The sequence below is a fragment of the Monodelphis domestica genome, chromosome 6 (genome assembly GCF_027887165.1).
Source record: "Monodelphis domestica isolate mMonDom1 chromosome 6, mMonDom1.pri, whole genome shotgun sequence".
In the NCBI taxonomy this organism is placed as follows: domain Eukaryota; kingdom Metazoa; phylum Chordata; class Mammalia; order Didelphimorphia; family Didelphidae; genus Monodelphis; species Monodelphis domestica.
The window spans coordinates 303,611,651-303,626,467 of NC_077232.1; the positions used below are offsets into that span (position 1 = coordinate 303,611,651).

Genomic DNA, 14,817 nt, shown 5'->3' on the forward strand with positions numbered 1-14,817 from the left:
AACAGCTGTGCTATTTTGGCTCAATTACAAGGCTGCCTATGACAATTGGAATGAACAGAGAATGGCACTGCACAAGGATATTCACATGGCCACGAAGGAGGTGGTGGATATGTTACCAGGCATTCAGCAGACATCTGCCCAGGCTTTTGGGACCCTTTTCCTCCAGCTTACTGTTAATGATCTGGGGATTTGTCTGCCTATCACAAACGCTGCCCAGGTACACAAAGGCATGCCAGACCTCAGAGTTCAGTTTAATAGTATTATTGATACCTCTGTTTATGTGGCTAGTTCAGTGCCACCCACCAATACAAAGGCCCAGCTCTGATAGAAAATCAAGGTCGAGTGAAACTGACTTTGATCCTTTTGATATTGTGGATTAGCTCCTTGAAGTTTGGTAAAATTATATGTGATAATTAATTTATTTCAAGGGACTTAACTTCAAAACCTAGCAACTTCTCAAGTTAGAACTACTTTGTAGTTAAATTTACTGTTCTTAGGCCTTTCTAAACTTTACTTCTTTCTGTTTTATCAGGAATACAAACAAAAATGATACTTCCTTCTCACAATCAGGGCTGAACTCCTTTTTTTGTTTAGTCAATTTAGTACATTATTCCTTGATTACAAGAATCATATTTTTTCCCTCCCTTCCCTTCCCCCATCCTTTCCATAGCTAACACACAATTCCACTGGGTATATTACATGTGTCCTTATTCAGAACCCATTTCCATGTTGTTGGTGTTTGTACTAGGATGTTCATTTAGAGTCTACATCCCCAGTCATATCCCCCTCAACCCATGTAATCAAGAAGTTGTTTTACTTCTGTGTTTCTACTACCACAGTTTTTCCTCTGAATATGGATACTGTTCTTTCTCATAGATGCCTCTGGGTTGTTCAGGATCACTGCATTGCCACTAATGGAGAAGTCCATTACATTCGATTGTACCACAGTGTATCAATCTCTGTGTACAATGTTCTCCTGGTTCTGCTCTTCTCCCTCTGCATCATTTCCTGGAGGTCATTCCAGTTCACATGGAATTCCTTCAGTCTCTTATTCCTTTGAGTACAAGAGTATTCCATTATCAACAGATACCACAATTTGTTCAGCCATTCCCCAATTGAAGGGCATCCCCTCATTTTCCAATTTTTTGCCACCAGAAAGAGTGCAGCTATGAATATTCTTGTACATGTCTTTTTCCTTATTATCTCTTTGGGGTACAAACACAGCAGTGCTATGGCTGGATCATAGGGCAGGCAGTCTTTTATCGCCCTTTGGGCATAGTTCTAAATTGCCCTCCAGAATGGTTGGATCAGTTCACAACTCCACCAGCAGTGAATTAATGTCCCAACTTTGCCACATCCCCTCAAGCATTCATTATATTCTTTTGCTTTCATGTTAGCCAATCTGCTAGGTGTGAGGTGGTACCTCAGAGTTGTTTTGATTTGCATCTCTCTGATTATAGGAGATTTAGAACACTTTTTCATGTGCTTTTAATAATTTTGATTTCTTTAACTGAAAATTGCCTGTTCATGTCCCTTGCCCATTTATCAATTGAAGAATGGCTTGATTTTTTGTACAATTGATTTAGTAATTTATAAATTTAAGTATTTAGATCTTTGTCAGAGGTTTTTGTTATGAAGATTTTCCCAATTTGTTGCTTCCCTTCTAATTTTGGTTGCATTGGTTTTGTTTGTACAAAAACTTTTTAATTTAATATAATCAAAATTATTTATTTTAAATTTTGTGATTTTTTTCTAGCTCTTGCTTAGTTTAAAAATCTTTCCTTTCCCAAAGATCTGACATGTATACTATTCTGTGTTCACCTAATTTACTTATAGTTTCCTTCTTTATATTCAAGTCATTCACCCATTCTGAGTTTATCTTACTGTAGCCTAATCTCTCCCATACTGTCTTCCAATTTTCCCAGCAGTTTTTAATCAAATAGCGTATTTTGGTCCCAAAAGCTGGGATTATCATAGACTGTCTTACTGAGGTCATTTACTATTCCACTGATCCTCCTTTCTGTCCCTTAGCCAGTACCAAATTGTTTTGATGACCACTACTTTATAGTATAGTTTGAGATCTGGGACTGCAAGGCCACCTTCCTTTACTTTTTTTTTCATAATTTCCCTGGATATCCTTGATCTTTTGTTCTTCCAAATGAACTTTGTTATTTTTTTCTAATTTGGTAAAAAAAGGTTTTTGGTAGTTCAATGAGTATGGCACTAAATAAGTAAATAAATTTCTTTTTATTTTTATTATGTTAGCTCATCCTACCCATGAGCAATCAATGTTTTTCCAGTTGTTTAAATCTAGTTTTAATTGTGTGGAGAGTGTTTTGTAGTTGTGTTCATATAGTTCCTGTGCTTGTCTCAGCAGATACATTCCTAAGTATTGTATATTGTCTAGGGTGATTTTAAATGGAATTTCTCTTTCTAATTCTTGCTGCTGAGATGTGTTGGGAATATATAGAAATGCTGATGACTTCTTGGGGGGGGGGGGTTGTATCCTGAAACTTTGCTAAAGTTGTTGATTATTTCTACTAGCTTTTTAGTCGATTCTCTAGGGCTCCTTAAGTAGATAGCTTGGGCTCTTCATTGCCAATTTTAACACCTTCAATTTCTTTTTCTTTAATTGTTACTGCTAGTGTTTCTAGTATAATGTTGAATAATAGAGGTGATAATGGGCATCCTTGTTTCACTCCTGATCTTATTGGGAAGGCTTATAGTTTATCCCCATTGCAGATGATGTTTGCTGATGGTTTTAGATATATATTATTTATTATTTTTAGGAATGACCCTTCTATTCCTATGCTTTCTAGTGTTTTTAATAGGAATGGGTGTTGTATTTTATCAAAGGCTGTTTCTGCATCTATTGAGATAATCATGTGATTTTTGTTGGTTTGCTTGTTAATGTGGTCAATTATGTGGATGGTTTTCCTAATATTGAACCATCCTTACATTCCTGGTATAAATCCTACATGGTCACAATGAATAACCCTCATGATCATTTGTTGGAATCTTATTGGTAGTATCCTATTTAAGATTTTTGCTTCTATATTCATTAAGGAGATTGGTCTATAGTTTTCTTTCCCTGTTTTTGACCTGCCTGGCTTTGGAATCAGTACCATATTTGTGTCGTAAAAGGAATTTGGTAGAGCTACTTTGCTTATTCTGTCAAATAGTTTGTATAATTTTGGGATTCATTGTTCTTTTTTTTGGTTTGATAGAATTCATTTAGGAATTCGTCTGGTCCTGGGGATTATTTCTTAGGGAGTTCTTTGACAGCTTGTTCAATTTCTTTTTCTGATATGGGGTTGTTTAGGTAGTCTATTTATTCCTCTGTTTGGCTAGGCAATTTATATTTTTATAAATATTCATCCATATCACCTAGATTGCCATATAATTGGGCATAATAGTTTTTAATGATTACCTTAATTTCTTCTATATTAGAGGTGAGGTCTCCCTTTTCATCTTGGATACTATCAGTTTGGTTTTCTTCTTTCTTTTTTTATTAGATTGACCAGTATTTTATCTATTTTATTTGTTTTTTTCAAAGTGCCAGCTTCTAGGCTTATTTATTAAATCAATAGTTCGTTGAATTTTAATTTTATTAATTTCTTCTTTGCTTTTTAGGATCTCTAATTTAGTCTTCATCTGAGGATTTTTAATTTGTTCACTTTATAGTTCTTTAATTTGCATGCCCAATTTATTGACCTCTGCCCTCCCTAATTTGTTAGTATAGGAACTTAAGGATTTTAATTTCCCCCTGAGTACTACTTTGGCTGCAACCCACATTTTGAAAGGATGTCTCATCATTGTCATTTTCTTAATGAAATTATTAATTCTTTCTATGATTTGTTCTTTAACTGGTTTTGGAGAATAGTATTGTTTAATCTCCAATTAATTTTTTATTTGCCTCTCTATGTACTCTTAATAATTATTATTTTAATTGCATTGTGATCTGAGAAGGTTCATTGATTATTTCTGCTCTTTTGCACTTATTTGCAATGTTTTTCTGCCCTAATATATGGTCAGTCTTTGTGAATGTACCATGTGCTGGTGAAAAGAAGGTATATTTCTTTTTGCCCCTATTTATTTTTCTACACATATCTACTAACTCTAATTTTTCTAAGATTTCATTCACTTCTCTTATCTCTTTCTTATTTTTTGGTTTGATTTATCTAGTTCTGATAGAGGAAGGTTAAGGTCTCCCACTAGTATAGTTTTTTATCTATTTCATCCTTGAGCTCCACTAGTTTCTCCTTTGGAAATTTGGATCCTATGCTATTTGGTGCATACATTTTGAGTACTGATATTTCCTCATTGTCTATTCTGCCTTTTAATAGAGATGTAATTACCTTCCGTATTTCTTTTGACTAGATATATTTTTACTTTGGCTTTGTCAGATATCATGATTGAGACACCTACCTTCTTTTTATCAGTTCATGCCCTATTGGGGATCCATCCTCTTACTTTTACCCTATGTGTATCTACCTTCCTCATGTGTATTTCTTGTAGACAGCATATGGTAGGGTTTTGGATTCTAATCCACTCTGCTATTCACTTGTGTTTTATGGGTGAGTTCATTCCATTCATATTCGGAGTTATGATTACCAGCTCCTACTCCTGCCCTTTCTTCTTTCACTATTTCCTTCAACACTAATGTTTTGTTTTTAATCAGTCCCCTTAATTCACACCCTTTCTACCCCCCTCCCTTCTTATTCCCTTCTTATTTTCTTTACAGTTTTTTAAAACTATCCTACCCTGCCCTCTCCTTCACTTTTACTGCTTCCCTCCCCACCAATCCATTTGTTACCCTTCTACTTCCCTATAGGGCACAAATCAATTCCCTGCCCCAATTTATTGGAGTATTCTTCCCTCTCTGAGTCAATTTCAATGCACATAAGAGTTGAGTATTTCCTATCTCCAACCTCTTTACCCTTCTAGTGTATTGATGTTCTCCCTTCCTCTCGACATGAGCTTCTTTGTAACATATAAATTCACCCCATTTTTTTTCTTTTCCCATTTCTCTTAGTATTGCCTCTTTTTTTAACTCTAGTTGTGTGTGTATATATATAATATATATATTTATACATACATATATCTATATCTCTATCTATATCTCTATATATTTATTCATGTCTTGGCATTTCATCCTGTATAGTTTATCACTCTTCCCTCTAAGTATAATTCTTCTAACTACCCAGGTGATAATAATAATTTTTAAGTTACCAGTGTCCTCATTTCTTATAGGGATACATAGCATTTTAACTTATTGGTTATCTTTAAAACATGGGTTTTTTGTTTGTTTTTTTATTTGTTTTTCTTTTTTCCCCCCTTAATTACCTTTGGATGATTCCTTTGAGTTCTGTGTTTGGGCATCAGATTTTCTGTTCAGATCTGGTCTTTTCTTAAATGCTTGGAATTTTTCTATTTTGTTAAATGACCATACTTTCCCTGTAAGAATATAGTCAGTTTTGTTGGGTAGTTGATTCTTGGTTGTAGACCTTGCTTTCTGGAATATCATATTCCATGCCTTTTAGTCCTTCAATGTAGATGCAGCTAGATCCTGTGTTATCCTCACTGTAGTTCCATGGTATCTGAATGAATCCTTCTTAGCAGCTAGTAATATTTTTAACTTGGTCTGATAGTTCTTGAATTTGGCTATAACTTGGTGTTGTCATTTGCGATTAGGTACAGGAGGTGATCTGTGTATTCTTTCAATCTCCACTTTTCCCTCTTGTTCTAGAATGTCAGAGCAGTTTTCTTGGATAATTTCCTGTAGGATGCTGTCCAGGCTTTTCCTTTTGTCATGGTCTTCTGGTAGGCCATTGATTCTTAAGTTGTCTCTCCTGGAACGATTTTCTAAATCTTCTGTTTTGTGAATGAGGTGTTTCAGATTTTCCTCAATTTTTTCATTCTTTTGATTTTGTTTTATAGTTTTTTCCTACCTTGTGAAGTTGCTTGCTTCTAATTGTTATATTCTGGTTTTTAAAGACAAGATTTCATCCCTGGCTTTTGGTCATCCTTCTCGTTCTGGTCTGATTTTCTTTGGAGGTCATCTTTCATCTTTTTTGCCTTATCTTCGATTTTCTTTGCCTCCTCTTTCATCTCCTTTGCCTCATTTTCAAGCTGATTAATTTTGGCTTTCAAGAATGTTTCCAGATGACTTATTTTGCTTTTTAAATTCTTTTTCCAGTTGTATTCAGCCTCTCTTAAATGTGTTTTGAATTGTATTTTGAGTTCTTCAAAGCCTTTGTCCAGTTCTCTGGAGTTTCTGTGTTTTTGTTTGGTGTTCCTTCATCCTTTCTTTTATATTTGCTCTTTGTTCTTTGCCTAGATAGAAGCTGTCAATTGTAATTTCTTTTATTCTTTTTATGTTGTTTGCTCATATTTTCCCCTTCTTTTCCCCTTGTAATTGCCTGCACTCTTGCTCCTCTCATTATGTGCTGGATCTGTGGTTTGGGGCATTTCTAGAGCTTGGAGCTGTCAGCCAATCTCTCAGAGCAGTCTGTGGGAGAGGGGTATTAGAGCTTGAGCTTCCTTGCCCTTTTAAGGCTTGATGAGATTAAGCCCAGCTGAGTTGAACTTGCAGAGCTGGATGTGCCCTAAGGCCAAAACCTGGGGAAGGAGGAGGACAATATCTCTGTGTTTCAGAGTGTCTCTGCTTCTAGGACTACGCTGCCAGCTCTGCACTTCTTCTCCAACTGCTTCCCCACCGCCTATGTTTGAAGCTCTGAACCTGGCACATGTAAGGGGTAAATTTAGAGTGTTTTGACTAATATATTATACTTATGCTTGCCAGGGATTAATTCAAATCCCAACAAAAATACTCAAATCAGTTTGGGAATTTTATGATGGTTTAATTAATATAGAGGGAAGGAATTAAGAAAAAGAGAGAGGGAAAAGGGTATAAGATTTTTCCGGCCTCGCCGGAGCCCAGGGGAGTTCAGAGACCTCAGCCACAAGGCCTCCTCCAAGATTTAATCTAGCTCAGCTTCCAGCCCTGAGGCCTCCTCCGAGATGAGGGGCTTCCTAAGAGGATAGTGTTTTAGGAAAGGTAAAGGAATAAAAGGAATCAGCCTAAACTCTCAGAGAGCTCACGCCAAGATTCCAAAATACTGGCATGAGCCACACCATTAGTTGAACCCCATGTCTCTGAGAGACGCCGAGCTCAACACTTCCGCCACCAAAGAGCGAACGGCAAGAGGAAGTGGCGCAAATATATAGACTTTTTTTTTTACATCACTTCCTGCATCTCACATGTACCAATGATAGCTTAGGCTTGACTTAGGACATCCCGGGGGTCTGTCAGTTGTTTCTTATTTGTCACTTGCTAGCATATGTCTATCATAGGCCATCTTCCTCAACACTTAATCATTAACAAGGAATGTAGACATTCCTGTTTGTTAGGAATTTAAAAACTAATCAGGGCATAGAAAAATTTATAATTCATACATAGCTTTGCCCACAAGGTACTTCCTCCAGATTAGCATCCTTGCCCGTCCATAGGTTCCAGCCACCACTAGAAGCTCAGCGCTCTAGGTGGGGGAAGGGTCCTGGGACCTTCCTTCTTCCTTCGCCTTAAATCCGAGTGTTCTCGAATTCAGACTTTTGGGGGGTGTACCTTTTAAGTTGAGTCCAGCAGCAGGGTTCCTTAGCTCTGTCCTATTGTTAGGTTTGGTTTTCAGTCCCATAGGAGCATTTAATTTTTAATTGGTAAGGAAAGGTTTTCAGAGGTCTGAACTTTCACTGCCTCTACACTTCCATCTTGATTCTATCCCAGGGCCAAACTTCTAAGTTACATTTCTTTTGTTTTTTGTATCTTCCTTATTTTGTAGTCGAATCATACTGGTGACCTTGATACTGGCTCTGCTTTGGTATTGACCATTGAAAGTACTCTCATCACTGCCTGCTCTTCTGAATCTCTCGTTAGTAAAGGTCACTTCAAAAATTTCTGCATCCGCTTCGCTGATGGCTTTGAGACAACTTGGGACGACTGGAAACCAGAAATTCGTGGGGATCTTGTCATGAATGCCTGTAAGAAAATGAATCTCTCACATAGAAACTGGGAGGTCGTGCAGATACAGAACACACATTAACATTCTCTTTTGAAAAATAAAATAAAAAATAAATAAATAATGTTTCCAATGAATAATGTTTGAAAATGACCAAATAAAACGTTTGAAAGGAAAAAAAAACATTCTCTTTTGACCATATTGGGTGTGGAGAATTTTTTAAAGCTATTAAAATGCAGATTAAATCAGGAAAAATTGTAAGAGAGAGAGCCCTGTATTCCAGTCTAAGGACAGTATTCATCCTTCTTCCTGGATTATCATACAGCAGTTGAAAAAATAATGAATGTGATGAATTAGCAACCTTCAGTTCCAGCAGGGAGCAGACATATTGACTCAAATCATCTATTGCACTATTTCATTCTATTTTTGGTGTGAACCCAGACTGTTCCAATTTGCAATTGAAATGTGGTATTGTTTTAAGTGTGACTTGGATGGATTTTTCCATTTCCACAATATTTTCCGGGATGAGGAATGAATGGAAATTGAATTCCTTAAATCAGAATTTTCTAAGAGTTGAAGGAGACCATAGCAGTCATCTAAACATCTTCATTTTTACACTTGAGAAAATGAAATCCAAAAAGGTGAAAGGATTGGTATGAGGTCAAAGACACCAACTTTTTGGGACTGTTGTAAGCAGCAAATGAGATCAGACTTGTAAAGCACTTTGCAAACTTGTAACACCATATAAGTATTAGTTATCATCAGCATCAGTATTATTCTTAGTACTTTGGTTTATATTTAGACAAGAGTCTTTCTAGTGAGAGTCTAAGCAAAATCCTTATCCACAAAGTTAATCTTGGTATTATAAAGGCTTCTGTAATACAATTTTGTTTTTCTAATTCTCAGGTGTAGTACCAGATGGTACCTATGAGGTCTGCTCAAGAACTACTGGGCAGGCTGCAGCTGGTAAGGTTATATCTTTTTTTATTAAAATTTGTGGAATTTTGTCTTTATCTCATCTTCATGCTTCTTTAGCTAAAATCATATTGTTGATGATTTTTTGAACCTAACTATTCTTTTTGATAATAGGAATATCTTTCCAGATTTTTATTCCTAAAGTAAAACTTAATGAGATGGTAGTCAAGTTCTGTGTCACCTTTAGGTGAAGGAAAAAATGAATAAGACATATCCCGTTCTCAGAAAACATACAATCAAATAAGAGAGCTAGGACACAAACAGATGAATCCTAACTATAAAGTTTAGAAGGAGTTTAGAGCAGAGAAAATCATGGAAGAGATGGTGTTTGAGCCATGTTCCAAAGAATAATTAAGATTGTTTTATGGAAAGAGGTAGGCATGGAGAAGAAAGAGTAGAAGAAAGACTCTTCTAAGTAGAGAGAAATAACTGAAGAAAGGTGGATATAAGAATGCACAAAGCATGTTCAGAGATTGGGAAGTAATCTGAACACACATACATAATACATACATGCATGTGTATTATGTAAATACATATATACTTATTGTGTTCATTCAATTATGATTCTTTGTGACCTCCTTTGGGGTTTTCTTGGCAGAGATACTGGAGGCTTTTGCCATTTCCTTCTACAGCTCATTTTACACATGAGGAAACTGAAGCAAACAGGGTTAAATGACTTGCTCAGGGTCACATAGCTGAAACCAGATTTGAACTTAGGAAGAGGAATCTTCCTATCTCCAAGCCTGATACTCTATCCACTAAATTACTTAGCTGACCCAAAATTCCATATATACACAATAATTTGTTTATTTTGCTGCTCAGTTGTCTTCATTTTATAATTGTTGTCATATGGTTCCTTTGGTTCTGATTTCTTCCTCTCACTTCTGCTTCATATATAACTCCTTTTATTACATTCATCCTGTCTTATTATGTAATATTCCATTACATTCATATTATCATAATTTATTCAACCATCTGAATTATTGGGCCCTCAGTTTACATTTTGTCATTACAAATCATGGTGCTAGAAACATTCATGTGCAGAGAGGCCTTTATTCCTTTCAAAAATGTTCTTAAATGGAAAACTTACAATGGAATCACTAAATCAAAGGTCTAAGCATTTTTATAACTTATTGTCTAATTCCATATTGCTTTCCAAAAATTCACAACTCCACCAGTAGTTTAGTAGTGTGTCAGTTTCTCCCCAAGATTGCTCACATTGACTTTTATAGTCTTCTCAATATCATAGCCAGTTTGATGGACCGGACCTGTGGCAGTATATATATGTTTTTAATTTACAATTTTGTGACCACTACCAGTGTTGAATATTTTTTTCAAGTCACTGTTGGTAGTTGTTATTTTTTTTTCAAGAATTACCTTCACATAGTAACATTTGATCCTCACAACTCTGTGAGCTAGGGACTATGATTAACCTTTCAGAATCCATATTGGTATGTTTAATTTTTAAAGACAACACAGAATGTAATGCATTGTTGACACGATCAGTAAACTCAACTGTGGCACATATAATTATCATGTATTTTTTTAGTTCACCCTATTATTTATATTTGTGTTGATCCAATCTAAAAACCGCATCTCTCATCCCTCTCAGAAAGTAGTAGTGCTGGCACCTGGACACTCAATGTATTGTGGAAAATGTGTGGAATTGATGTCCACATGGATCCTAACATTGGGAAGAGGCTGAATGCTCTGGGAAACACGCTGACCACCCTGACAGGAGAGGAGGATGTTGATGACATTGCTGACCTCAGCTCAGTGAATATTGCAGATCTGTCAGATGAAGATGAAACAGATACAATGTCACCCACTGTGCATGCTGTAAGTTGCCTCATGCAATGCTGGGATATCTCAGACACTGGCTTTACATTGTGCCAAGGAGAGTGCTGGCTCCGTGTCTTTGTCTGTAACATACCCGATGCCATTAAGGTGGTAGTCTCCAGGGGTGTTTAATCCATCTGCTCATTTTATTTGGTGTCTCCGTTTCCTGAGGCCTTTTGGTCTTTGGTGCCCTAATATCCAAGGGGAAAACCAGTCACATCCACAGGGTCAAATCATGAGGATTCATTAGGAAGAGAAAAAAAATCATTATTTGTTTTTGTTCTGATATTTTTTTAAACGAGTTTTAGGATGATTACTGTTGTGCCATGAAATTGCTTCTGTTCTTAGGAAAGAAAGAAAAACTAATTTTGCTATTTATTATTTAGAGTTCAGATGGAAGTTCAATATGTGGAGATATCAACAAGCTTACCTTTGGGCAGCGACTTGTAAATCACCTGCTGGGACTGACACCCCAAAATCAGCGTTCTTCTGTTCCTGCAGAATATCTGTTTGGATCAGAGATGTGTGCTGCCCCTCAGTACAACCAGACACATTTGAAAGCATGCAGGGCTCACTCATGGGGAAATGTAGGTAGTAACTAAAGAGAGTCTGAGTGAACATAATGGGAAGTCAATCACGGATGAATCTCTAATCACCTTCCTCAGCAGATTCCCCTGATTCTAGCATGCTCTTTTGATTTGAGGTGTTAATTTCGTGTTAGTCTAGATAAACTCTTGCATCTGAGCACGGACAAGGCATTCACAAACATGCATTTGATTTTACAGGAAGTTGTAGATTATCGAAGGCAAGGAGTGTCTGCTACCCAACTTGGAGAACTGAGAGGGAGGAAAATCATGAAACGCATTGTGGATATTAGAGAATTGAATGAACAGGCTAAAGTCATCGATGATCTCAAGTACGTATGAGTGGTTGGAATAGTTTAGTTTATTCTTCCATTCTGGTAAGAGTAGAATTTTAGACTCTCTGACACTTTAGACACACAATTTGCATGTTGTTTTACAAATGAAGAAACCAGTGAAGACCACAAGAGGTTAAGAGATTTGCCCAAAATAACACTACTAGTAAATTCAGAGGTAGGAAGTAGAACCCAGATTTTTTTTACACTTCCACTAAATTACTTAGTTGAAGATATTACCTTCTGCCAGGAGCCATCAAAGACCATGCTGTTTGACACGGTCACACATAGAAACCAGGGACTGCAAAGCAACCCCCAGGAAGGATGGAAACACCCACTGAAACCCCTCTAAGTGACTTTCCTTATTAACATCCCTTATTATTGGAATTGCAATTGCTATGATTATCATTCTTTCTTAGGCCCAGGAAAAATAGATGAGAGCAACAAGCTTGCAGGGTTAATACAAATGTCCCACTCTATTTCCCCCCCTCCCCCCCAGAATATTACCAGGAGATCCCGCTTACAAAATTAAACTTAAGGATTCTTATATACCCACTTAGATAGGATCTTCTTTTCTAGGCATAAAAACTTCTGCCAAATCTGTGCTCTGAATTCCCCAACCTATATCTGAGTCATGTTGATTCTACCCTCTGACCCTGCACTTAGCCACAATGTTTTGTTGACTATCTCCTTAGGCTTCACTTATGTTGTTAGGTTCTATGGAAACATGTATGTTGAGAATGAAACTGTGTGCCAAGTAGATGTGTTATCATGAGTTATCATCAAAATAAAGCCAAGCCTCAGCCAAGGTGGAGCAGTTTCTCTGTGAAACCTATAGTTTTATTTATTTCATTAGATATTTCTTAAATTACCCATAAAATAATTTTAACTTTTTTTTTTAATATGTTGAGTTCCAAATTCTCTCCCTTTCTCTTCCTTTCCCCCTTCTTGGGAAGGCAGGCAATTTGATATAGATTATGCATGTGAAGTCATACAAAACATTGCCACATTAGCCATATTACAAAAGAAAAAACAGGCCCCCCCAGAAAGAAGAAAAATAAAGATTAAAAAATATGGTTTGATCTATATCAGATTCTATTAATTCTTGTTCTGGAGGTGAGTAGGATTTTTCATCATGATTCCTTTGGCATTGTCTTGGATCAGCTTCTTGATCAGAGGCACTAAATCTTTCACATTGATCATTATATAATCTTGCTGTTACTGGGTATGATGTTCTGGTTCTACTTACTTCATCTTGCATCAGTTCATATACATCTTCCCAGGTTTTTCTGAAGCCATCTCCCTGATTGATTGTTTGTTTAACCTTTACATTCTGTCTTAGAATCAGTACTGCATATTGAATACAAGGCAGAGGAATGATAAGGGCTAGTGGAGGTTAAAGTGACTTGCTCAGTGTCACACAACTAGGAAGTGTCTGAGGCAAGATTTGAATCCCAGACATCCAGGCTCTGGGCCTGACTCTCAATCCACTAAGCCATGGAGCTGCCCACTGATTCTCCTTCTCTCCCCCCCCCCCCCTCCATGATTTCTTATAACACAAGAACTTTCCATCATAATATGCCACAACCTGTTCAGCCATTACCTAACTAATGGGCATTCCCTCAATTTACAATTCTTTCTTCTGTCTTAATGATTAGCAGTTATGTAACCCTTTAGAAAATTTTAAAAACCCTATTATGTTTGTATGTTTATACACACACAAATATGTGTGAGTATAAAATACATATACACATGTGTGTGTATAAAAACCAATATCCCTGGGAGTTAGGTGCTATTATTCTCATTTTATAAATGAAGAAAATTAAATACACAGAGGTTAACTAACTTAAGTGAAGCAAGATTTGAACATGGGACTTTCCTTACTCTAAGTCTTTCCCTTTTTACAGATGCATACTTTTATAATACATAGTTCCCATTACTACTATCATTTAGATTTGTTAAGTACAAATTATACACTTCACAATATCCAAGTTTTCTTGATAGCTAAAATTCTGAAACCTTGTGAAAACAGTTGTCCAAGAATGTATTATAAAAAAGGAGCATAATTTCTTTGCTTCTAATACCTATTAAATGATATCCTAACTTGGGACTCCAGTCTTTCAAGAACAGAGAGAATATAAAAAAATGTACGCTATGCACATGATAGTGCCATTCATTTTTAAGCACTTAGAAATAGAGTGACTGCCCTGCAAATTAAAGACCATGCAGAAAACTCCATGTCACTTTAATTTGCTAAAAACTTATGAAAAGGAGGATGTGGAAAGCATCACCTCCCTTTATGAGTGCTTTACTAGTATTTAAAATATTTATTGCTGGTGTTTCTTCCAGAAAATTAGGTGCAAGTGAAGGTACCATAAATCAAGAAATTCAGCGATACCAACAGTTAGAGTCTGTTGCAGTGAATGATATTCGTAGAGATGTCCGTAAAAAGTTGCGAAGATCCAGCATGCGGGTGAGTAAATGTTGAAAAAAATCATACAATATCCTTAACTTTTAAATTTCTTCATGGACGTGATTTTTCTGGTTCTATAAGTAGGTACTTTATAAATGATGTAATTCATGGTTCTGATAAAGCAGATTTTTCTGTCCCTGAAACAGATGAAATGCTTCTACCATACCTTGGTACCATTATCTCATCCAGGTGATATTCTCACCATTGGCTTTATCCTCTGTTTTCTTCCAAGATGTGCTCAGCATGGTGGAATCCTTTCTCTAGGCTCTTTTCTGACATTGCAAGGACACCAATAAGATGTACAGCCTTATCTCTGTTGTCCTTTCTTCCCAATGCATTAGCTGCTCACTTGATCTTCTAAAGATACAGTTCTCCAGTGATGACCCTTAGGGTATTTCTTGATAAGTTCGCATCTACATTCTCTCTCTCCATTGTCCTTTGAGCCACCCACAATTTTGATTCATCGGAGATGTAAATGTTTCAAGATTCATATATAAGAAATCATTTGGGTTCAAAAGATAGTTCTGTGCCAGGGAGCAGCTTGAGGTTATTCTAAGAACTGGGCAGTGTCTCAGCTGCAAGTGGGCATGTTCTCT

General features: G+C 36.5%; 1 protein-coding gene across 3 annotated transcripts in view; it reads left to right on the forward strand.

Moving 5' to 3' along the window:
* The window catches only part of BLTP1 (bridge-like lipid transfer protein family member 1), a 219,349-nt gene extending 205,098 nt beyond the window's left edge, over window positions 1–14,251 (forward strand). For 2 of the 3 annotated variants that reach the window (XM_056803506.1, XM_056803507.1), the window contains 7 exons: window positions 6–217; window positions 7,842–8,040; window positions 8,925–8,984; window positions 10,606–10,832; window positions 11,219–11,419; window positions 11,618–11,748; window positions 14,098–14,251. In XM_056803506.1, coding sequence (XP_056659484.1) covers window positions 6–217; window positions 7,842–8,040; window positions 8,925–8,984; window positions 10,606–10,832; window positions 11,219–11,419; window positions 11,618–11,748; window positions 14,098–14,236 — 1,169 coding nt within the window. In that variant the 3' untranslated portion in view covers window positions 14,237–14,251. The remainder of the gene's footprint in view (window positions 1–5; window positions 218–7,841; window positions 8,041–8,924; window positions 8,985–10,605; window positions 10,833–11,218; window positions 11,420–11,617; window positions 11,749–14,097) is intronic. The other variant, XM_056803508.1, reaches the window with a different exon arrangement.
* The last annotated feature ends 566 nt before the right edge of the window (window positions 14,252–14,817 follow it).